The 23,981-nt window shown below is 37.3% G+C and overlaps 1 protein-coding gene across 2 annotated transcripts; it reads right to left on the reverse strand.

The window, feature by feature from the left end:
• Positions 1 to 984: 984 nt before the first annotated feature.
• Positions 985 to 23,852, reverse strand: CRLS1 (cardiolipin synthase 1). Of its 2 annotated transcripts, XM_063108615.1 has the most exons (7): positions 23,389 to 23,852; positions 20,398 to 20,535; positions 15,670 to 15,799; positions 6,323 to 6,408; positions 5,199 to 5,267; positions 3,756 to 3,847; positions 985 to 1,957 (listed from the first exon to the last, which is right to left on the reverse strand). In XM_063108615.1, the coding sequence occupies exons 1-7, from the start codon at positions 23,692 to 23,694 to the stop codon at positions 1,870 to 1,872; spliced, it is 909 nt and encodes a 302-aa protein (XP_062964685.1). In that variant the 5' UTR covers positions 23,695 to 23,852; the 3' UTR covers positions 985 to 1,869. The 2 variants fall into 2 exon arrangements, with proteins under 2 accessions (XP_062964685.1, XP_062964696.1); XM_063108626.1 differs by lacking the exon at positions 3,756 to 3,847.
• Between the last annotated feature and the right edge of the window lie 129 nt (positions 23,853 to 23,981).

A 23,981-nucleotide genomic window follows, 5' to 3' on the forward strand; every position in this document is an offset into this window, starting at 1 on the left:
ATTCCTTGGCTTTCAGACATCACTGCAATCTATGCCTCCATCACCACGTGGCAGTCTGTCTCTATATCCAAACTTCCCTCTTCTTAAAGACACTAGTCACTGGAGTAAGGTCCATCAAAATCCAGTATGACCTCTCCCTAACCTGATCACGTGTGCACAGATGCCCTTTACAGTAAAGGTAATGACCACTGTCACAAAATACCACTACTCTGAATTTCCATAGCAATTCAATAATGTTGCAAAATTCTTTGCTTTCTTCCCGGCTGCCCATTAAAACACCCCTATGAATATGGGAATAATTAACTACCTCTTCACAGGTGAAAAAAATGAGTTAGGTGACTTGCTTGCAGTCACAGCAGACAACAGAACCAAACCGGGTTCTGCTCTCGCTCAGTATGCCTCTTTGGTGATCAATAGTGGGACTTCCACCTCCAGTCTTGCTGCCTCCCAGCTATGCGACCGTAAGGGAGGTTCTAAAGGGAGAGAACAGCCAGCCACTTGCCATCCTTCTCTCCCCTCTCACCCGTCCATCTGAGTCAGTGGCTGCATCCCTGGCTGCAGGCTTCAGTATGCTCCAAGACAAGAACGACTCAGAATGCTGCTGCCAAGAGGCCTAAGTTTTATAACTTCCCATTTTATTTAATACAGCTCAGCAAGCTGATTGGATAATCTCACTGTATGATTCCATATTGTGCTTGGGTTAAAACCAGGGACAATGGGCAGCAATAGACCTCTACAGTTAAGAGGAAGCAACCAGCACCGGCCACTGCCTTCCTCTCACTTCCCTGTATCCTTCACTCTCCTAAACATGATGGTGTAGCAAGAAAAAGGTCTTTTAAGTCAGATGGTCCCAAACCAACTCTTTCTACAATGTAAGGGGTATATGTGAATGGACTTTATGAATCACAAAACTTATGCAACAGCAGAGGATAAGAATGCTATATGGAACAACCCAAGTGGAAGGTACAATTTTCTTTTCTAGCTTTTATTTTTAACATCTCAACAAAAGATTCCCCAAAGTTTTTTAAAAAACCTTTGAAAAATATACAGTTTCATATTATTTACATAACATAAGTACAGGTTTCAATATCATACAAACATTGCTACGTTAGAAACACAGTGGGAAGCCAGAACGTAACTCACTGCCTTTTAGATGCAAAAGTTAATGGCCACATTCTCAATTTCAACTATCTTTGCTATTTGTTATCCTGATACATAAACTATGAGGCACCTGAGAGTTGGAAGACTACTGAACACGAACTTCAATACCTATGTTGTTTGACCTCATTTATTATTTTCAAAACTTAATTTTAAATCTCTTTACAACTTTATTTCATCCACAGCTAAGCTAACTTTATTCTTATTATCCTATATGATCAAATATTAACCACATGAATTGTTAATGTATACACGGATCTAAAAATCAAACATAAAAATGTATATCCAAATTGTATAGGATACATATTTAAACCCAGGAAACTCCCTACTGCTTTGTAACCAATCTAAATTCTACTTGAAGAGAGGTGTCAACTTTAGTTTCCATGCTCTGGACTATGTTTTTAAAAAACAAACTAAAAAATGATTTACAATAATTGGAATAACTAATTAATCTCTTAATTAATCAAGAAACCTAAGATTAAAAATTCTAAATTATAGTTTTATTTGTATTTAAAAATACAGTGAAATTCTGCATATGCCCATGATCAAGCTTATTTTCAATGCACATTACTTAAAAATTTTAATGACAAGGTTTGTTCTGATAAGTCCTTTTTCAAGCTGAACATCAAAACAGGGAAACTCCTCTAGATTTCCACTGGCTCTGCCGCGGATGATGTATATTGCTTCCTTGCTAGTGCTGATGGATGACTTTCATCTGTCTTTTATCACTTGAACAGTTTTCCGACCATAATGATAATAACTGTAAGCTGATGCAGCTGTCGTTAAAGCTGTAAAACACCTTTCATGGAAGGAAAGAAAATTTAGTCAAGTCTAAAATACAGTAACAGTGGGAATCATACAAAATACATGCAAAAGATTTGTTTAACAAATAAAAAGGGCTGTGTAGTATAACTTTTAACTACAAGAACCTAAATACATTGCTTTTCTTTAAGACTTGTCAAGGAAAATTAATCTAGATAATGAGTCCTAAAAACTAATCTAATGATATACTAGTAACTGTCATTTTTACCCAGACAATATTCTAGGTGTCTTATGTTCTCATTTTATTCTCACAACAACTTCATCCTACAGACAAGGAAACAGAGACCCAGATAACTTGCTCAGAGCATGAGACAGCTAGGTTTGCACCTGGTTTGGTTCTAAAGCCCATGTGCTCTTTCCAAAGCTCCATGCTGCTTAGGTATTAGACTTTATTTCCTGCAGTTTTTGAGAATTCTAAGGATATCTGAGTCATTTTAAGTAAATTTCAACTTTCTTTACCAATTTTTCCTTAAGTAAATTGCCATATTAGCCAGATTCTCCTTGAAATGACATGTGTGATGCCTGCAGCATGCTGAATGCTCACAGCTAATAGGTTCCTTTCTGGTGAACCCAAGCACTTCTGCTTCTACCAGCTGAGGTAGAATCAAGACTCATTTTTGTCTGATCCCAAACCTGTGTGATATTCTAAATTCACACATAAACCAATTAAACATACATGTAAGAAGAACTGCCATTTCTGAGAACTAAGATGGATGCTCTGGAAATAATAAAAGTGGGCTGATAAAAATACTGTCAAAATAAGTAGGCAAGATGACTGTGGAAAGACTACATAAAAATGGTAAAAATCTAGATGGTTCCTACATTTAGATTGCTTTACAAATGTCCTAAGTGCTTGCATCACCCTAAAGAAACAAAAAATAAAAATCAGAGAGGTTGTATTACGGGTGTAGTTTTTATTCAAGAAAGAAGAAACCCATTGATGGATCTGCATTCAAAAAAAAGCCTTCCTCCTGTATCAGAAGATACAAGATTAATCAGAATGAATGTGCATGTAACATACTTTAGACTAAAATAAAAAGTTTATTACCAGCCAGCCACCCTCTCCCTGCCAAAAATAATAAAATTAAAAGTTTAGAGTATGTATCATTTTTAAAGATTCTTTGGCTTAGCTGACTTTGATTAACCAACCATTTTCTGGCCCAGAGTGCATCAAGCAAGAAAGTTTTAATTGTAAAGTTAAAAGTGTACCAAAATATAGTATTTCAATATCAATGTGGCAAGTTTTGAACTCCAAAAGTTTGAATTTGACACATTTTCAAGACTATAAATAAGCAATTAGCATCATAAAATAACATTCAAACTCCTCTCTCCAGGTTTCCCTACCACTACCCCCTTCACTAGGCTGGACTCACCTTCCCCTACCCACTCTCTACACGCTGACTTTGCTGAGGGTCTGCCTTTTGCCTGATGGCCTCCCCCCAGTCTCACCCTGTACAATATCCACCTATACCTAATGGCTCAAATTTCACTTCCTCCCTGAAACTTTCCCTTTTCTCCCTACCTGGAAGTATCTTTTCTTCCTCTAAAACCCTACCACATTATCAGTACCTCTCATCCCTTTTAATTTGCATGAAAGCTACCTTCTACATCCTATACTTGGTAGTAAGCTTCTTAAGAATGGTATCAATCACAAAATACAGCCACGGCTTTATCCAGCCAGTGCGCAATAAACATTATAAGAACAAAGTCATTCAAGGACTGTCACAGTAAGCCATTTTGTTGACATTCTCAAAGTAGTTCTAAATTTAGCTTACCACAGTATCTGAAGATAAATGCTGTCAGCATAATTGAAAACTGGAGCTGCCAAAGAAGCTGCTACCAAGATTAACTGGACTGCTGTATTTACCTAAAAAAAAGTAATAAACGAATAGCGCCAAGTGGATCCTGTTTCAAGCTTATAAGACAAAGCATGGCCCCTCACGCTGTAACATGAATATCCTCAGCATGCTTGATGCTGATCTGCAATATCCCTAGTAAAGGAGCTGGTCCTCACAGGTGAGAACACACCAAAGGGCCGACTTCACTAACTGACCCATCTGCACAGCTGCCTTTTACAGTAAGGGTAATGACAACTGTCAGAAAATACCACTACCCTGAATGTCCATAGCAATTCAATAATGTTGCAAAATTCTTTGTTTTCCAGCTGCCCATTAAAACACCCCTATGAATATGGGAATAATTAAGCTACCTCTTCACAGATAAAAAAATATAATGAGTTAGGTGACTTGCCTGCCGTCACAGCAGACAACAGAACCAAACCTGGAACCTAGACTTCTCAGTGTCTTATCCAATGCTCCTTTCGCTTGCCTACCTGTCAAACCCTGTTAGATTAGAAAACTGAAATGCACTCATCTCCATGAAAGAGCCTCTCTGGAGGAAATGAGTAGATTTCCCTATCCTAAAAGACAGCACCGGGGAGAAAAGAAACAGGAACTGGAAATACACTGGCGACTACTTCCAGTCATCATGAGAGGCCCTATGTACGTACATACCTATGTACGTAGGTGAAAGTCCACCCCAGGGAGTCTTTGTATAAAAGCAATCTGTGCCAAAGATGATCTGCATCTCTAAACTGTTAAATCTCTGTCATAAGGGATGGGACAAATGAATGACTTGAGCAAACTTCTCAAGACTCCAAGAAAAACAAATATGGCTTAAGAGGCATTAATAGTATCCTTCTTGTGTGCCAAGATTGGCGTATAGTTATTGTCCTGAAGAAGGTTCAGGAAATCGGGATGGACAACTAAGAGTAGCACTTGTTTATTAGTTTATAAAGCTTTGTCCTATCCCTTTCCACTTAACAATCAATCTTCACAATGAAAGGACCTTATTAAATGGTGTTTTCACCACAGGGAGGGAGGTAGTGAAATCACAAGGGACTCTTCATAATCTCTTCGCATCTTAATCAAGAAACAATTACATTTCAGTTCCCTTCACCTTACCTAAACAGCAGCCCCATTACCTCCTTCAGTGGCTTCAACTCAGACCATTAACCCAAGCACACTGCCATCCTAATGATCCAAAGAGGGGGAGGACAAAAGAATTGGGTTAAAGTTGTCTGCCTGACCTCCCTCTCAATCCCCTCCAGTCAATGCCTTTAAATCTGTCTCATCTTCAGCTGCTCTTGACTGAGGTTTATAGTCACTATAACAAAAATTTACAAAGAATAATCTACAAGGATGTTGTATGTATCTTACCTTGCTGATGAATGTTGGTTTTAACCTCGCAGTAGCATAGCAAGGATTGAAATACTTAGCAAGTGTTCGCTAGCAGAAGACAAAAAAAAAAAATTAAACTACTCAATTTATCATTCAAGTTTAAAACAAACATTTTTTTGTTATATGTAGGTACCAGTTACTGAGTGCTTACAGTATGCCTGGCCCCATGCTATATCAGTCCTTTATATGCGTCATCTTTATTATGCTAAATGAGTAATATCCACATTCTTTATAAATCACACAAAGACGATTGAAAATTGTTTTTTTATTTATAGATTTATTTCTCAATTCCTATAAAATTCTAACACCAAATTCTGCTTGCTCCATCTTTTTACTAAATACACTCAATAAAACTTCCTTATCACTATTTTTCATAGGTTAAAAAACCAAAATGAATAAAATACTGCTCTATTTTCACTAGACTGGGAACCAAAAGAGGTTATTATGCTATGCTTGCTTACTTGCTCAAATATTTATAGAACCAATGAACAAATGCATAAGGCAAACCCATGCTCATACAACTGATTTTAAAAACCAATTTCAGGACTGGCTGGGTAGCTCTTTTGGTTAGAGCACAGCCTTGTAATACCAAGGTCACAGGTTCAGATCCCCAAACTGGCCAGCCACCATAAAAAATAAAAACCAATTTCAGACAATCCATAGAGTCTAAATTAGACAGCAACATAGCTTGAATCCATGCAAAAAAATCTAACAGTTTGTGCTAGGGATGGGAGCTAGCTGGTCTGGGATTCAAATTCCATCAACTGAAAAGAGTTTGACTTAAAACAGAAACATACCTTTTTTAAAATTGACTAGTCACATATTCACTAAACTACCCTAGTGGGTGATTCAAATAGCAAGAAAGCAAGATAGTTACTTTTTAAAAATTCCTGATACGTGGATCAGAAAACAATTGCCATGAATTATTCCCATACGGTCAAATAACATACAGAGAAAACTTTATTTTCTTTTTTTCTTGCCACAACAAGCAATGAAGAAAAGAATACTTTAATGACTAAAAGAATATTTGAGTTAAAAAAAATAATATTTTTCCCTAAATCATAAGTAATGACTAAAAGAATATTTTTTTGAAACAAACTCACCGGTGTTGGAAGAGTTCTATATCTGACATAAAAAACAGCAGCAATCAACATTACATCTCTTGAAATTATCATATAAGTAAGTGGAACTGAAAGTTAAATACAAAATAGTTTTAATTGGGATTAGACATTATGAATACAATAAAGCCTCATTCAGCCTTACCATAAACTGGTGTTTCCCCTATGTGAAAAGTTTATAACGAACACTTATTGATGGTTTAGGGTCCCCACAGTGAACCACTGATTTTTACATTCTTCTTTAACTTGCCCTCAATTAAAGGTGAAGAACAGACTATGGCTTCAGAAATCTATGTCTGCCTTTCAAGACGTTGATCCTCTTTCCCCTCTTATTTTGTTTTTCTTGCATATGTTTTTAAGCTATAAATCTTTGCAGTTATTGGTGTCAGCTCTACTGAGCTCCCACACCCTCAACCCCCCATCTCCTCCTTTGTTATTTCTTAGCTTTGTGAGTATGGAAAAAAGATCACCATGCTCATTAGAACTACATGGAAAGAGAGAACAAAGAGGTTAAGAAGAATGCCAGAAGAATCAATCTACTTTGGAGTCACAGGAGCTTTGATTGCTTGCTTCTGCATTTTAGACTATTCTCTGAAGATTAAATTTGCTACATGTACAACTTGTAGAGAAACAAAAATATTTTCATTTTTGTCCAGCCAGTTCCTACTAAGTCAACCACTATTTTTCTCCCTGCTCAGTCATTCAATGAATTCAACTTGTCAATAGTTTTCTCATTATTCCTCAGATTATACAGCATGATCCTGGAGCCATCTACAGAAGGATATTTTAGATGGATATCCATGGAACCCTACTCTATCACTGAATAAGAACGAGAGGGCAGAGAACTTGTTTCACTTTATATCCTCCACACTGTAGAAAGTTTTACCCATGAACGTGTATCTTTTATAAGAAAAAAACCACTTTTTTCAAAAAGAGAAAAAGATCCTGAGTTCAAAAACACTCAGTTCAAATTGTTCCAAGTACTAAAATAAAAGGATCATGCATATCCCTTCCATAATACTTTCAAACAATTCTTTTATGAATTATTTGAGGCTGTACTTAAGGTCCTCTCCAGTTCTGAAATTCTACTGGCTCTGCAATTTACAACATAATCTAATTAATTACAGATTTAAAATTTAAATCTCTGCTGGTCACAGTTATGATGTCAGTGTTGATCCGTGGCCTAATCCTCGATGACAACATTATTCCAAAGAGATAATGCTTATTCACTCCAGTCATGGCATATGGAGTAAACAGAGACATGACTACTACACATGTATAAGCCAAGCAAGAAAACAGAGAGCCATGATTTTTAGGAGCATTTTCATACCTTTAAAAGAAACTTTTCTATAGGAATCATTAGCTGGCAAAATCTAACAAAAAAATCACACTTTTAAAAAGAAGCAAACCCATGCAAATTAAAACCCATGTAAACATGAGGAACATGCAAGTCCGCACATACGCAGGAACACAGATCTATGGAATTCATAGACTAGGCTTGGGACAGTGCATTAAGCTCCAATCCAGCAGTGTGACCTAGCAATTAGCAACTCTGGACTCAGTTTACCATCCGTAGTAGTCTGATGGTGAAAAGCACTATTAACAAAATTAAGGGTTCCCAAAACTCAAAATCACCATTCAAAAATCACCTCAGGAGAGCTTCATAAAGCACAGGTGAAAGCTTACTGGGTGATTTTCACACGCATAGTTAGGGTGGGACCTAGCTACACCAGATAGTCTCAAAGGCCTCTACCAACTGACAGTATCTGGGCTCCTACTGTGGATCTTCGGGCAATTTTATCCAGTTCCTTGGCTCTCGCACCTTCTTTCTTTCTTTCTTTCTTTTTTTTTTTGTGATCGGTAAGGGGATCGCAACCCTTGGCTTGGTGTCGTATGCACCGCACTCAGCCAGTGAGCACACCGGCCATCCCTATATAGGATCTGAACCCGCGGCGGGAGTGCCACTGCGCTCCCAGCGCCACACTCACCCGAGTGAGCTACGGACCAGCCCTCGCATCATCTTTCTGCTCCTGCTTTCTCTCTCAGCCCTCCCTCTCTTTTCTCCCAGGACTTAGAGCAGCTTTCATTTTGCCTACTAGAGTATGACACAGTGTGTTAGTAGTGGGTAGGACAGTGTAAAGTGTGTCAGGGACTGCTCCAAAGTTTTACTCCCTACTTGCTAACTCTGTCTGAAACAGAGAATGTTTGCAACAAGGAGGTAAATCATGCGCAAATTTTATTAGCAATAAAGGGAAATATTTCATAAAACCAACTCACTTTTACATATTTAAATTGGTCAACATCAATATCATAGATTTTTGCATTGAAAACAATAAATTTAACATAATAATTATCCTAGAGATTGATTTAAACATGAAATAAGAAAGTACCATATGGCAAACCAAAAATAATATAAACATGGCAGAACAAATGCACACAAGCAAGTAGAAATTAACTTAGATTCACACTCGATACTCTAATGTATGTAAGAAGTCAACAAATTTATTTTCATCCTTCTCCAATAAAAAGAGCAAGAAGAAAAGCAAAATGATTGATTATTCTAGCTAAGGAAGAAAGCAAATTTTTCATTCTTAAAGAAAATAAGGCTATTAAAATCAAGGTTATGTGACTTTAAAAATGCAATTTAAAGTAAGAACATGCAAGACTGCATATATGCATATCTCTACTATCTAAAACCCCTCTAAAAATGACAGTAAAAAAAATGAAAGGATATAAAGTCACAAAGAGAATGGGTAGCAGAGAATATTTCAATGTTTTCATTAAGTTTATTAGTGTTAGGGTAGAGAGAGGCAAAACCTAAGTCCTTCAAAAGGGATGCCCACAAGAAGCAGGCCAATTCGCACCAGAGAAACCCAGAAAGTCCCTAGAAAGAGTAGTTAGACCCCTGCCTGCTGAGCCCTCCCTAACACCTGTCCACTAGGTCTCTGCACTAGGGCTGCAGCTCCCTAAAGCTAAGAGTGGTTTTTACATTTTTAAATGGTTAGTGAAAAAAAATATCAAGAGTAATATTTCATGACACATGAAATTCTATGAAGTTCAATTTCCAATGTCCATAAGTGAAGTTTTATTGGAACAAAGTCATGCTCATTAATTTATGTATTTTCTATGGCTGCTTTCACACTATAATAGCATAGCTGAGTAGCTGTAACAGAAACCACACAGCCCAGAAAGCCTGAAATATTTACTATCTGGCCCTTGATAGAAAAAGTTTGCCAACCTCCAATCTACATGTTACTCTGAACCTAGGGGTCACTGAAGTGAAGTGGGATTAGAGCTGAGATCTATAGCACAGATCTAAAGGTACAAAGAACTCAGGGCCCTGCACCTCAACAGCCAGGTCCCAGCCTGTTCATCCTATGGAGAAGCACACCACCCAACAAGTTTGGCCAATGCCCAGAGAGTTCCCAATGAACTTTCTATGCCTCACTCAAATATAAGTAGCCAAGGATCACCAGACATTTCAAAGTCTCCATCATGAAAGAGAGGCCAAAACAGAAAAAAAATACAATTAGAAAGAAACATGTAATATAGGGATAAAAAAAAAAAAAAAACTTAAAAAAATAAATGTATGTATAGACAGATGTCTTAAATGATGCACTCATCCATGAAATAAGAATGGAACACTTTTTTAAAAACAACAAACGCAAAGAACATGAGCTCTTGAAAATTAAAGTTATAGCATACAAATGTCAACATAAGGGGTAAATGACAAAGCTGTGGAAATCTCCTAAAAAGGAAAAAGTTTAGAAAATAAAATAGGAGAAAAAAGAGAATCAATCCATGAATACTCAATTATAATTAAGAATTTCAGAGAGAACCAAGAAAACAAGACAGAAAATTATCAAAAATGTAATAAGACTTTCAGAATTAAAGAACGAGTTTTCAGACTGAAGAGGCCTACTTAGTACCCAGCACAATGAAAGAAAGACTCACACTAAACTATAGTAGAATATAGGCCATATATCACTGTAAAATTTTAGAACTACAAGGATAATGAACAGATACTCAGGTTCAGCTTCCATTAATATTTGACTAGGTAATTCAGAACACTACCACTAAAATAACTAAAGAAGAAGATTTAAAAAAAGATCGTGAAAACAAAAGACTTACAAGATGCTAAGAAAGTACCAGGCTAATACCTGCTAAAAAGTAAGAACTCAGCAAAATACCATGAGTAAAAATCATCAGAAACAGCAGACAAATAAAAGAGACCACCATAAGATGTGATTTTGGAATTATCAGAGTCTATAAAACAACTAAGTTTACTAAATTCAAAGGAATAAAAGCCAAAATTGAGAAATTTCAGCAAGAAACTGAAAACTAAGATGACTTAGCAAGTCTGAAGAATAAAACAGAGATTCTATATCTGGAGAATACAATAGTAGAATTAAAGGGATTCAGCAAAGCAGAAGAGAGAATTAGTAAAATGAAAAATAGTATTCTCATTTGTAATTACCCAAAATGAAGCCCAGAAAGATAAAATAAGCTAACATACAGGAAAAAAAAAAAAAAAAAAGTCTGAGATTTACAGGATACAGTAAGAAGGTCTAATATAGGTATACAGGGTACTTCAAAAAGCTCATGGAAAAATGAAATTAGAAGATAATATGAATATTTCCATGAACTTCTTGAAGGCCCCCTCATATTGCAGTCCCAAAAGAAGAGAAAGAATAGGCAACAGGAATATCTGAAGAGATTGTGGCTGAGAATTTTCTGACACTGATTTAAGGATATTAATCCACAGATTAAAAAGCCCAATAAATCCCAAGCAGGATCAATAAAAAAGAAACTCATACCAAGAAGTACTATTGTGAAATTGCAGAAAACCAAAGACAAAGGAAATCTTAAAAACAGCCAGAAGAAAAAGACTGCCTTCCAAAAAAAAAAAAGAAAAAAAGGAACGGAATAACAGCTGATTTCTTATTATCAACAGTGGAAGTGAGAAGACAATTGAATGATATCTTAAATGTGCTAAAAGACAATAACTGCCAAACCAGAATTCTAATCAACAAAAATATCCCTCAAGAATTAAAAAAAAAAAAAAAAATCTTTCCAGAGGAACAAAAAGGAGAATTTATCAACAGACCTATATTAAAAAGAATTTCAAAAGAAAATACTTCAGAAAAAAGGAAAATGATTGCTGATGAAAAGTCTGAAATATATCAAACAAGATTGACTAGAAAAAAGTAGCAAATATGAAGATAAATCTAAATGAACACTGACTGTATAAACAATTATATCTTGTGGGCTAAAGAAATATATAAAAGTAAAGTATAACAATAACTACCTAAGCTGAGAGAGGAATTAGAGCAAAAGTATCCTAAGGTCTTTCCAAGGCTCTGCAAGAGTATACAATTGTTAACATTAAACTTTGATAAGGAAGAATGTTATAATATTGAGGAAAATTAAATGAAAATAGAACGTAAAACTTTCAAACTGGTGCAAAGAAAATACGATACAAAATATATACAAAAAAAGGACAGAACATATGTGCCAAAAAAACCACTTAAAGTAAAATGGAAGACTGAGACACATACATTAGTAATCGCAGTAAATGTTAATGGATTAGATGTTTCAATTAAAAGGTAAATCATTAGACTGGATAAAATAAAGAAAACCCATGTATATGTTCTTTACAAGTGATATCTAAAAAATAAAGATACAGGAATATTGAAAGTAGATGATTTATCATGCAAACACTAGCCAAAAGTAAGCTAGTATAGCTATAATAATATCCAAAAAAAGAAACTTTAAGGCAAAAATCATTACTAGAAACATAGAGGATCACTTTATAACAAAACATTCAATTCACCAACAAGATATAACAATTCTAATTTACATGCACTTAATAGCATGACCTCAAAAGATATAAAGCAAAAAACTACAAAGAAAAATAATAGAAAACTGCACACAGTAGGAAACTTTAACCCACTCCCTCAGTAATTGATAGAATAAGCAGATCAAAAGGGGAAAAAAAAAAGAAAAGCAGTAAAGAAATAGAAGATTTAACAGCAGGATTAAAAACTTGACCTAACATACATACATAGAACATCACACCCAAACACTGCAGAATATATATTCATTTGAGGCACTGTGAAATGCTTGTAAAATTTGACTGTACACTAGGCTGAAAGGTTGAAATCACAGAGTATGTTCTCTGAACACAAAGTAATTTATGCTTGAAATCAACAGCAAAAGATAACTAGAAAACCCCCACAAACTGACAACAAATTAAGAAATACTTATTATCCAAATAGGTCAAAGAAAGAAACCTAATGGAAATAGGAAAATATTCCATACTGGACAATGACAAAAATGTCAATATCAATATACAAGAAGCAACAAAAGTAATACTTAGAGAAAAATGTATAGCCTTACATTCAAACTTTAGAAAAGAAAATCTGAAAGGCAATGAGTTAGGTGTCCATCTATAGTTGCAGTGTTCAATACAATAGCCACTTCCCACATGTGGCTATTAAGCACTTGAAATGTGGCTAGTCTGATTTTGAAGGCATTAGTATGAAAAAAACTCATTAATAATTTTTTATCGATTACAAATTAGGATGACAATATTTTTGATATGGTGGGTTAAACACAATATATCAATAAAATTATTTCCATCTGTTTCCTCTTATTTTTAATATAGCTACTTGAAAAATTTTAATTATATATGTGGCCTCTCATTTTATTTCTAATCGAAAGAATTCTTCTAAAGAATTTAGAAAAAGGACATCAAAGAAAAAAAAAGAGTAACATTTAATTAATGAAGTAGAAAACAACATATCAGAGAGGCTCAACAAAACCCAAAGATAGTTCTTTGAAAAGATCCATAAAACTGACAAACCTCTGGCAAAACTGATCAAGAAAGGGACAAATAATGAAGATGAAAAGGACATTACTACATATCCTACAGACATCAAAAAGTTAATGAGGATACTATAAATAGCTTGGGATAGATTTTTTTATAATGTAGATGAACAAATTCCTAGAAAAACATCACAACTTACAAAATGGCCAATAGATGAACTATTAAACTTGAATCATCCTATAACGATTAAAGAAATGAATCAACTATTTTAAAACTCTCCCCCAAAGAAAACTCTAGGCCCTAAATGGCTTCAACAAATTCTACCAAACATTTAAAATGTAAATAATTGCAATCACTGACAAACATCTCCCAAGAATGGAAAAAAAAGAAAAATCAGTCCCTAACTCATTTTATGAGGCTAATTATAAATTTGATACTAAAACCTAACAAGGGTATTTGGAGTAGAGAATTCCAGGCCAATCTCGTGAATCTAGATGTGAAATCTTCAACAAAATGTAAACAAACCAAATCCAGCTATACCTTCATAATGTATCACGGCCATGTTAGATTTATACCAAGAATTGCAGGTTTTTTTAACATTAGAAAATCAATATTACAAAGCAACAGTTAACAGTGGTACTGGTACAAAGATAAACAAAACAATGGGGAAAAAAACAAACAACCCAAAAATGGACCCATGTGTATATGAACATTGCAGTGAGTCTGGAAAACACATACTTTTCAATAAAAAGTGCTGGGATAACTGAGTATCCATATAAGCAGTTAGAAAATAAATTTTTAAAAGAAAAATTTTTTTAAAACATGAAGTAGGAATAATGTAAAAAAAACTTCAAAGCTTTCTAGTACAAAACACACTTACCTATTAAAAAAATGGAATCAGGGTCCGAGCCCGTGGCGCACTCGGGGGAGTGCGGCACTGGGAGCGCAGCGACGCTCCCGCCGCGGGTTCGGATCCTATACAGGAATGGCCGGTGCACTCACTGGCTGAGTGCCGGTCACGAAAAAGACAAAAAAAAAAAAAAAAAAAAAAGGAATCAGAATGGCATGCCAGATGGAATCTGGAAGTCTATGGAACAGGGCTTCAAAATTCTGAGTGAAAACAGTCTGCAATTGAAAAATTATGCCCAGTCCAACTGTCAATCAAGTATGGAGAGTAGAATGTAGACATTTTAGCTGTCCAAGACCTCTAAAATTTGGCTGCCATACTGCATCATTCTACAGAAAATTGGGATGCACTCGACCAAAAGGAGTACCTTAAAAAAAAGAAAGACATGGCAGCCTGGAAAAACAGACCCAACACAGAAGAGAGAAAATGGAACCCTCCCAAATGATAGTGAAGGGAAGGCCCAGCTTGGAAAGCAACATACACCAATTATTTAACTAAAGCTCACAGCAACATTTTCCATAATACCCAAAACCTGGAAACAATTTCTATGTTCAACAGAAAGTGACCTGGCCAACCTTTGTAAAACACCACAACAAAATACAAATTAACCCTGAAAAATGGGAAGTATGAATACACACACACTTTTAAAAAGATCATTTGAATTTTGAGTAATGTCAACAGAATGCTCTATAGGCTTTTTCCTAAAAATTACTTATACTCATTAGAGGACCCCTGCCCCTTCAAATAAATACACCTCAATTTTAACTTTCAAAGAAGCACATAAATATAAACATTTGTCCAATTTTTTAAATTTGATATGAGAACTGAGAAGACAAAAGGTGAAGAATTTCCAGCTTGAGGAGACTACACTAGACTGAAATGCCACTTACACTTCTTCCTACAAATGTCCATAACAACATGAGACTGAAGGAGCACATGGCAGCTTCTTTGTTCTCAGATCCTATGTCTAACTCTTGCGGGAAGAAAACAGTTTAATCTGGACTGAGGGAAAGAAACTGATTGAGAAATATAGCTAAAGTAGAAAATGAACAACCAGAAAAGCACATGCAAAAAACAAAGCAAAAGATCACAAAATTTTATTAGAAAGAATATTTTGATAATTTACAAACTACACATACAATTTAAAAATTGCATAATAGTGTATGAACAACAATAATAATGTAAAATTTTACAAAAATCTCCAGATTTCAGAGTTCTCCTTATGATTAAACTGTACTTAATAAAGATGGTAATAGACTTAGGAAAACTTTAAATTGCTTTCAAAAAGCTAGGCACTAAAAATAAATAATATAGAACCAAGATTCTAGAGTAGTATGAATTGGCATTGTGAAATATCTTCTCAATTTTAATTTTAAACAATCTTACTACAAAAACAACCGATTTTACTAGTATAACAAGGACATAAATTCTAATACAAATAGCTTGACAAGCAAAACAGTTTAAAATTAGGAAAACAGTTTAAAGTTAAAAAAATATATTTTGGAAGAAAAATTATTTGTCTCTCAAGAGAAATCCTAAACTGACTAATGTCATTCTTCTCGTGCTATTTAAAAGTACGCATGATGGCGTTCTTACCTGGAATAAGATCTGCATAGGTCAAGCTAACATATAAGATACTGATAAGTATTTTATCAGCAAGTGGATCAAGAGCACTTCCCAAAGCTGATTTTTGATTGGCCCAGTTTCGAGCAATAAATCCATCCAACTGAAAATAGAAGTTTTTTTTTTTTTATAAATGTCATAATAGGAACAGAATAGATAACTTTAAGCTTAAGAGATACCAGCATAACAACTATTTTTTCATAAAATGTTAACAAAATCTCCTGTTTTTTCCTCCAAACGTTCTCATTCTTTCACTGGTACAAGGGGTCTTCAAAAAGCTCATGGAAAGATTCGTATTATTGTTTAATTCTATTTTTCCACAAACTTTTTAAAGTACCCTTGTATACATTTAGCTCTTAAATTAGCAACTGGTCTGAAAATAATTTCACATTTCTATAGAACTCTTTCTTTCTCAAGGCCTTTCGGTTATTTCTCAATATTTTGACAATGTCTCTTTGCAGGATGAACCCAGACACAAATTTAGAGGTGTAAAGAACCTAAACAAACTCACAGCAAGCATGTCTGTCAAAGCCTGGACTAGGAGCCCCATCTTTTGAGCCTTGGGCTATTTTCACTTATTACTCACCAGGACTACTCTTTACTGTGAGATGCTAAACTTTCACAATCCCTACCTACTTTTCCATAATTTGATCCAACTCTCTATATTGTAACTTACTATTTTTCAATTCATTTTGTTCAGTACCACTGTTAATTACATTTTCTGCCTGTATCTGCATTACCTATACTTGAATAAAAAACTCAATCCTCTGTACCTGGTCTAGTTAAAATTCCGATACTATATTTAAATTACTTATTTTCAACACAAGCAAAGTATAATTTAAAGCACAGGTCATACCTAGTTGCTAGTGGTCCAAATGGGGCCTGCAGGCTGGTTTTGTTTGATCTGCCAGAGCTTTTAAAAATTATAATTAGTTGCCAATATTTAAATGTTCAAAATACTCCCATAAAAACCCTGATCTCCAGCCTAACTTGAGAAAGGGAAAGATCTGGCCATCCTGGTGCCACGACATGGACTGAAACCAAGTATGGCCTATCCACTTTAAACAGGAAGATATTTTCTGATTTATCCAAGTCCCTACCTGGCTTATTCAAGCGTTGACAAATGTTTTAATTTTCTATTCTTATTTCTACGGAAAAAAATAAAATTAATTAAGGTGTAGTTAAACATGGGATATTTTACAGCAGTAGCACAGGACAGTGGTTAAAAACTTGGTCTTAGGAGCAGAACAGAACTGGTTCAAGTCCTAGCTCTGCACTTTCCAGCAATGACCTTGGACAAGTTATTTGGCCTCTCTAAGCCTTAGTTTCCTCATCTGTAAAAAAAAGATAACATTACCTACCTCAAAGGGTTGGTTTTCTTCAGTACATAATGTGATTAATACTTGTTCAGCACTCAGCACTTAGTAGTTCAAAAAAAAGCAGTTATTAGCTATTACCATCGCAACTGAAGGAATCTATTTTGTAAGTATAATAGAGATGATGATGTTTAACAGAAAGTACCTAGAATGAAGAGCTGAGACCTTTCAAGATCCCGGTTTCAAGTTCTCTGAGCTCAGGTTTCCGATCTCAGGGAACTTCACATCACCATCATCACCCTCTTGTCCTCACTATTCCTTGACCCATTAGATTCCAAGGTCACCAACATCATCAGTCCTTTGCAAACATCTGTAACTCCCTTACTCCACTCTCCTTCAACCCTGCTTAAACACAACTATCCAGGAACTCCAAACCTACACCCAAGCAGCTAACACTGCTCAAGAAAAACACACAAATGGTCTAATTGGTCTCACTTCAAATCCATGACCACAATCTGTGGGCACTCTATACTGCCTGGCAATCCTACGCCTGCCTACTATGTTTACCTTCTCCTTTCACACTGTCTGCTCTCACCTCAGACCCACTCCCATCCCTCCTTAACCCTCTCACCCATGACCATATCTATATTTTCCTTAAGAAAAAAGAAAAAGATTAACAGCACCTCCTGATATTTCCATCACCAAATCCACCTCCCGGCGCCCATTCACATTCTCTGCCTTCCCTGACCCCTGATCCTACGCCTCTCACCTTCGGTGACTTGCCTCCCTCCTTCTCCACCTCCCCTGAATCATCAATCTCTCCCTTTCTACCTGATCATTTAATTAATTAACAACAAAAATTCTCCTAGTATATCTTAAAAATTACCCTTCATTGATCCTATTTCTATATTCCCTTACAAAGCAAAACTTCCTCAAAACAATGTACATTGTCACCAGCACCTCCCATTTGCTCATCAACCCACTCCAGGGGTCCCTACCCCTCCAGAGATGATGCTCATAACGTCACCAATGAATTCTGTAGTTAGATTACATGACCTCAACACAACTGAGGCACTTTCTGCACTTAGCCTCTGGGACACCTCATTGCCTGATTTTCTTCCTTCCTCACCAGCTATTCCTTCTCTGCGTCCTTTACTGGCTTCTTCTCCACTGCTCTACTTCTTGCTCATTTCTCTGATCCCCCATTTCTCTTCTTTTAACTCAGCCCAGATGATTTCAACTAGACTACCTGTATCTGATAGCCTCTAGATCTGTACCTCAGTAATGATAACTTCCTCTAACTCCAAACTACTACACTCACCCTCTATGAGAATTCTTAGTATGTTTTCCCCAAACACTATCCTACGCCAAGTGTTGCACATCACAGAAAATGCTAACCTCCATGCACATGGTTTTTGAAAAGAAATACAAAAAAAGTAACAGCCCAGAATTCATGTTTAACTCTTCCTTCTCTTACTCCACATATCTAATCCATCAACATATTAACTCTATCTTCAAAACATATCTTAAGCCTGTTCACTTCTCTCCAACTCCAAACTTCCACCCAGTCCAAGTTACTACCATCACTCCCTGAGGTTACTCTACGCCTCCTAACCAGTTACTCTGCTTCTACTCTTGCCTTCCCATTTCTCACACACAACACCGAGACCTTGTCACTCCCCTGCTTCACCTGATGAGTCCACCCATCTAGGGACATCAAAACCTCTATGGAATAAATGTGAAATATGGTACCAGTTAACTCAGGATTCCACACACATTATCTTACATTTTTATAAAAATGTCAATGTGGCCTCTCTCCCATTCAGTGATTATTGTAAACTCATGTGGCAGCTAAAAAGAAACAACTAAAAAACAAAAAAGGTGAATCCAATAACTGAAAACAATCTTGTCTGTTATGTAAACAAAAAATTTCATTATCAGTAAAATGGCCTCTGACAGACCTGGAGACCATATCAATAACAAGTGGAGGCCTTCAGGTTTCACAGATAAAAGCAGGGACAAAAGGAAAGAAATTGTGAGAATGGGGGGAGGTGGTGACAAAAAGGAGCTAAACTCTGGAAAAAGAGAGGCAAGAATGAATTTGAGAGGAGATATTTGATGCATGTTTGCAAATGTCACATAACAATGCAAATGCTCTCCTTTGCTTATCCTCCAAAACCTTCACTTAATTGTACATTGCTCACCAAGCTACTGCTGCTACTGGACAGATGGAAATTTGTTTATATGAACCTCAAAGGGAATAGATGTTGTTACAAAGAAAGATGCTATGCAACTATTATTAATAGGAAATTAGCTTCTCTCTATTCTCACTAAATAAATATTGAGCAAAGCTTTTCAAACATAAATCAGTTTGAAGAGGCATCAAATCATTATTGCTTCTCTGGGTGCTCACACAGAACTCAGACCAGCCTTGTAGAAGAATGTATTGTATCTATTTCCACATACTAACTTTGCTCTGATTTAAAATTTTTCCTCTACCTTTCCCCCACTACCTACAACTGTGTTTTTGTAGGGGTATAGTTTTATTATAAGCCATTTCAAATCCTTTGTGAAACAAGGTGGATAATAAATACAAATAATGTCATACATGATAATGGCTGCCCAGTCCACAAAAGCCTATTTAACACATAATATAGCCTCTTCTGTTATAAAATTATTTCCCAATTCTAATTTAAGATCACCCAAATAAAACTTCCTCTCCCCCAAAATTAACACAATGGTATTAAGGAGCTCTTCTCTCCTTTGTCCATCCGCTGGAGAAGCAGAAGAAGGCAAGATGCCCAATGTCCATGTCAGGGTCTTCTACAAGGCAGTCAGGGGTGTGGAGAAGAGTACAGGGACTGGATCTGGAGGTACTCCACAGCCTCCTGCTAGCATTAAACCCGAGCAGAGCTATGGCCTCTAGAAGCTCCCTAGTCACATCCCAGTTCCCTGGGTCATAACAACCAGTCCATTGTTTCCCCCTCTATCAGGAAAACCAATTCTTGTTGCAGATCAGAGTATTTCTCTCTATCACAATAAAAAGAAAAATAGCCTCACAGCTTCTCTCCTTTGTTTCTATCCCTAAAGCAAGCACTCAGCTCTTTAGGAATTTCAAAGGGTGTTTCTTTCACAAAGAAGTTAAAAACCAAGAGTAAAAAGCACCCACTCCTATGCCTCTTTACAACCTTCACTTAGATCATATACAGAAAAACAGAGTCCTACACAGATGCTAAATACAAGTCCTTACACAAAATTCTAGGTCAAATTCATCCTGAAGATTTCTGTCCAAGGAAAAGCAAACTAAGGCTGTGCTATTTTAGTGCAGTAGAAGAGACCCTGGGGTTTGAAAGAGGAGCAAAACAGGAGTGCACTTACAACTTACCAAATCAGTTAGCCCAGCTAAAGCAAAAACTCCTAGTGCAATATTAAAATCTTCTTCAATAATCAAATAGCCCAAAACTGGGGCCAAGCCAATTCTCGTCATTGATAACATATTTGGGATTGTCCACGGGTTTTCATACTGAAACACAAAGACAACAAAATTTAAATGAAATACTATAAATTCATATCTTAAATAACTATATACATTAGAAAAATACACTTTTTCATCTTAAGGGTCAGAAGCTACATAAACTTTATTTTCGTTTGTTTTGTTGTTGTTGTGGCTGGCCAGTGCAGGGATCTGAACCCTTGATCTTGATGTTACAACACCATGCTCTAACCAATTGAGATACTGGCCAGCCCTACATAAACTTTAAATTTAGTACTTTGAGCTTTTAAACCCATTCTGTTCTTTTTACAGACAACCCTGCAAAACTGTCTTTCAAGAATACAAAAGATGAAGATGTGTCATGTACCTAAACACAGACTAAAGTGTCATATATATACAGTAGGTTTTCTTCCTAGAGAGACCAAATAAACATGTACAAGTATTCTCTCCCATATAAGTTAAGTCTTTAATATGTGACTTCATTATTAGAATTCAGAACTTTCAATACTGATTTTAAAAGTGAAATTTCAGGAAGATCTTAGTCTACTTACAAATACTCTAGAAAGTGTCAAAAAAAAAAAGCTAAATTATCAACCCCAAGCATCTTGGCTTGAAACATTTATTGCAAATAACCTCTTACTCCCCTACACACATCCATCAAAAGAATGCTAAATGCTGTACACAGTGTATGGAGATACAAATGAAGAGGAAAAAAAACAGATTTAATTCTATAACCTTGTCACTAAGTGGGAGAATTGCTGGAAGAAAATGGAGACAGAAATAGAAATTGAGATATTTGGAAATAAAGAGAAATTTTGTAAATCTGTTCAAAACAGCCACGGAAATGTTAAGATCTCCAACTAGAAACCGAGGGCTTTTACAGCTCCCATGTGGGAGCTTTATGATTCCTTGAAACTTCATTTAGAGCCAAGCAGTTTGAAGTTGGCACTGTCAAAAGGGCTCTTTGGCAGCTGCTCTGAAGAACATCCCCTCCTTGCCAAACAGAATATGATTCATGAGAGGCTATTTCAATTTTAAAAAGCCTCAGCCTAGCTAAGAAACCCTGCACAACAGGGTACAGAAATAACACCACGAAAATGCCTTTCCCTACAGCCTGGATTTTTTTCTTCAAAGACAAGACTGCCAATTCCACCCCATGAGACTTTCTCCTTACAAGAACTAACCTTACTTAACCTCTTTCTTAAATCAGTAACCAACTTGCATGTACCTTAATTTTGGTTTAAAAAACAAGTGGCAGCACCCATTTCTAAAGACATCTTTTTAAATTTCATGAACCATCCTGTAAGAAAAGGTATTCTCTCACAATATTGTTTGTATTTGCAAACAGAACGCAGCAAAACCCCAGAAAGAAAGCTCTTCAGCCTGGAGGGATAATGGTGTGGTTGCTGTTGGGATCAGATGGCAGAATACTGTCACTGAAAGCTATAGAACAACTTCAAATTCTCCAGGAAACAAATCACCAAACAAGAAGCATAAAAACCTCTACTTTGCGATCTTTTATTGAAAGTAGACCACATTATAAAATTAAATGAAAACGTTCTTGGAATATATTCCATATTCGGGTTCAAAGATCAAGAGTGTTTCAAAGTCCAGAGAAAAACGATAAGTCTGTTGACCATCATGTGGTACAGAATAAGTCAAATACTGATCCAGTGTTACAGCAACTCACAGAGGGATGGGGGGAAGGGAAGGTAGTTCATGACTGAGAAAAAGGAGTAACAAAGCAAAAGATCACAATGAAGAGCCCTAAAATTAATCTCAGAGAAATCCATGGGACAAAGTTAAAAATAAAGTTGCAAACAGCTACATCATTTCATCTGGTGAGTTAATAAACTGGACTGAATATTGTTGGAACAGTGAATGGGATTCTTTTTAGTTCCACATAAAGTATTTCAGTTAAAATAACGTACTTCATTAATTTCTAATCATTAAATATGTGAAAATTTCAAAATTAACGTTAGGAAAGCTAATCTCAGATTACCCAACCAGATAACCTGTGGCATACTCGACCAACTACTGCCGTTCTGGGAAGGCGTCAGACAGGATATGACAACTTCAGAGCATCCAACATTCAAACCCCAACATGCTTCAGCTATTAGTGGAGCTGAGACCCCTGCCAGGATGTGGCCACCTCAACCCATGCTGTACAACTGATGAAAGCAGTACAGGGGCCCACTGAAGACATAACAATTGAAGATGTAATAATGGCATGAGTCTTGCTGACATGACATCAAAAGCTCTCTCACTCATGCTCAGATGTCTTTTGCCTGGGCAGTATTTCAGCAAGTAAGTGGACAGATATTAGCTTCCCTTACCTCAAGAATAGTTCTAATCTTTTTCTACAATTATTTCTACAAAAGACTATTTAAAGGCTCTTTTAATCACAACCTAAATTATTTAATTATCCATCCTATAATGTGTAAGGTTACCAAAGGTCAACTGATGGTGAACCAAACTTGCACAAACAGAAAGGCCTGTATAGCTTTCTGAAGATTCCCACAAACTTGCCTTAAACATTGGGGATTCGCTTCAGAAAACTAAATACAGATTTTTAATAAGAAGAGCAAAGGTTATTTTTACCAATGCAAACTACAGAGGCCCTTCCAGCAACAAGTGCGGATAGAGGAAGGATGCGAGAGGGGGTTCTAACTTGACCACCAAGACTGCAGGTGGACCTGACTGGTGCCCCCGATATTCAACCCGACCGAACCACCTGCCCGTAACTTCTCTGCAGGGAACGGTTTAAAAGTTCTGAAACAGCCGGACCGGCCAGAGCACGTTATTCGCATGCAGGACCGAGCCCCCGTAGGGCCGGCGACCCCCAGCCCACGGCCGGCCCTCCACCGCCTCTTCAGTACGTACCAGGCTGGAGGCGCTCGCCGGGCCCCACCGGCCGCCCGGGTCCCTGGCGGCGGCGGCCCCTCCGACCGCGGGCCCAGGGGCCGCCTTCCCCGCGCCCGAGCAGTGGTTCCGCGGGCCAGCCCCCGGCAGCCGCACACCGAGCACGGCCGGGCGCAGCCACCAGCGTTCCGCCAGGAAGCCCAGGCAGCAGGGCGCCGGCGGCAGCAGGGCCCCGTGGTCGCGCCCCTTGCCGGGCCGCGCCCCCGGCGTCCACCAGACGCCGCGCAGAGCCCCCCACGAACCGCGCGCCACACGCGAGGCCAGCATGGCCCTGTGGCCGCGCTGCGGGGGCGCAGGCGGCGAGAGTTTAGCAGCCTGGGGCACCAACGAGCCGCTTCTCCATGAAGTCCCCGCGATACCAGGGTACCGCGGCCTCCGCGGCCTCCATACTGGTTTTCAAACCCCAGCTCGCTCTCCTTATACAGGTGGCATGGGACCGCCAAGCGCGGCCGCCTTCGCGACGCTTTTGCGACCCTGTCGCCTTCCGGCTTCCCAGCGCTGCCGGCGGCAGCGGGAGGCGTGCGCCATCAGGCCTTTGGGCTTTGGAGAAGCAG

This window comes from Cynocephalus volans, chromosome 1, assembly GCF_027409185.1.
Source record: "Cynocephalus volans isolate mCynVol1 chromosome 1, mCynVol1.pri, whole genome shotgun sequence".
Classification (NCBI taxonomy): Eukaryota; Metazoa; Chordata; class Mammalia; order Dermoptera; family Cynocephalidae; genus Cynocephalus; species Cynocephalus volans.

Bases quoted from the DNA above. Each gene is read 5' to 3' on its own strand.
- CRLS1 (XM_063108615.1), bottom strand. From the start codon at position 23,694: ATGCTGGCCTCGCGTGTGGCGCGCGGTTCGTGGGGGGCTCTGCGCGGC. The intron at 15,800-20,397 runs GTAAGTTGTAAG...TTCTATTTTCAG, and splicing joins TAGCTGGGCTAACTGATTTG to TTGGATGGATTTATTGCTCG. The intron at 5,268-6,322 runs GTGAGTTTGTTT...GTCTTCTGCTAG, and splicing joins ATAGAACTCTTCCAACACCG to CGAACACTTGCTAAGTATTT.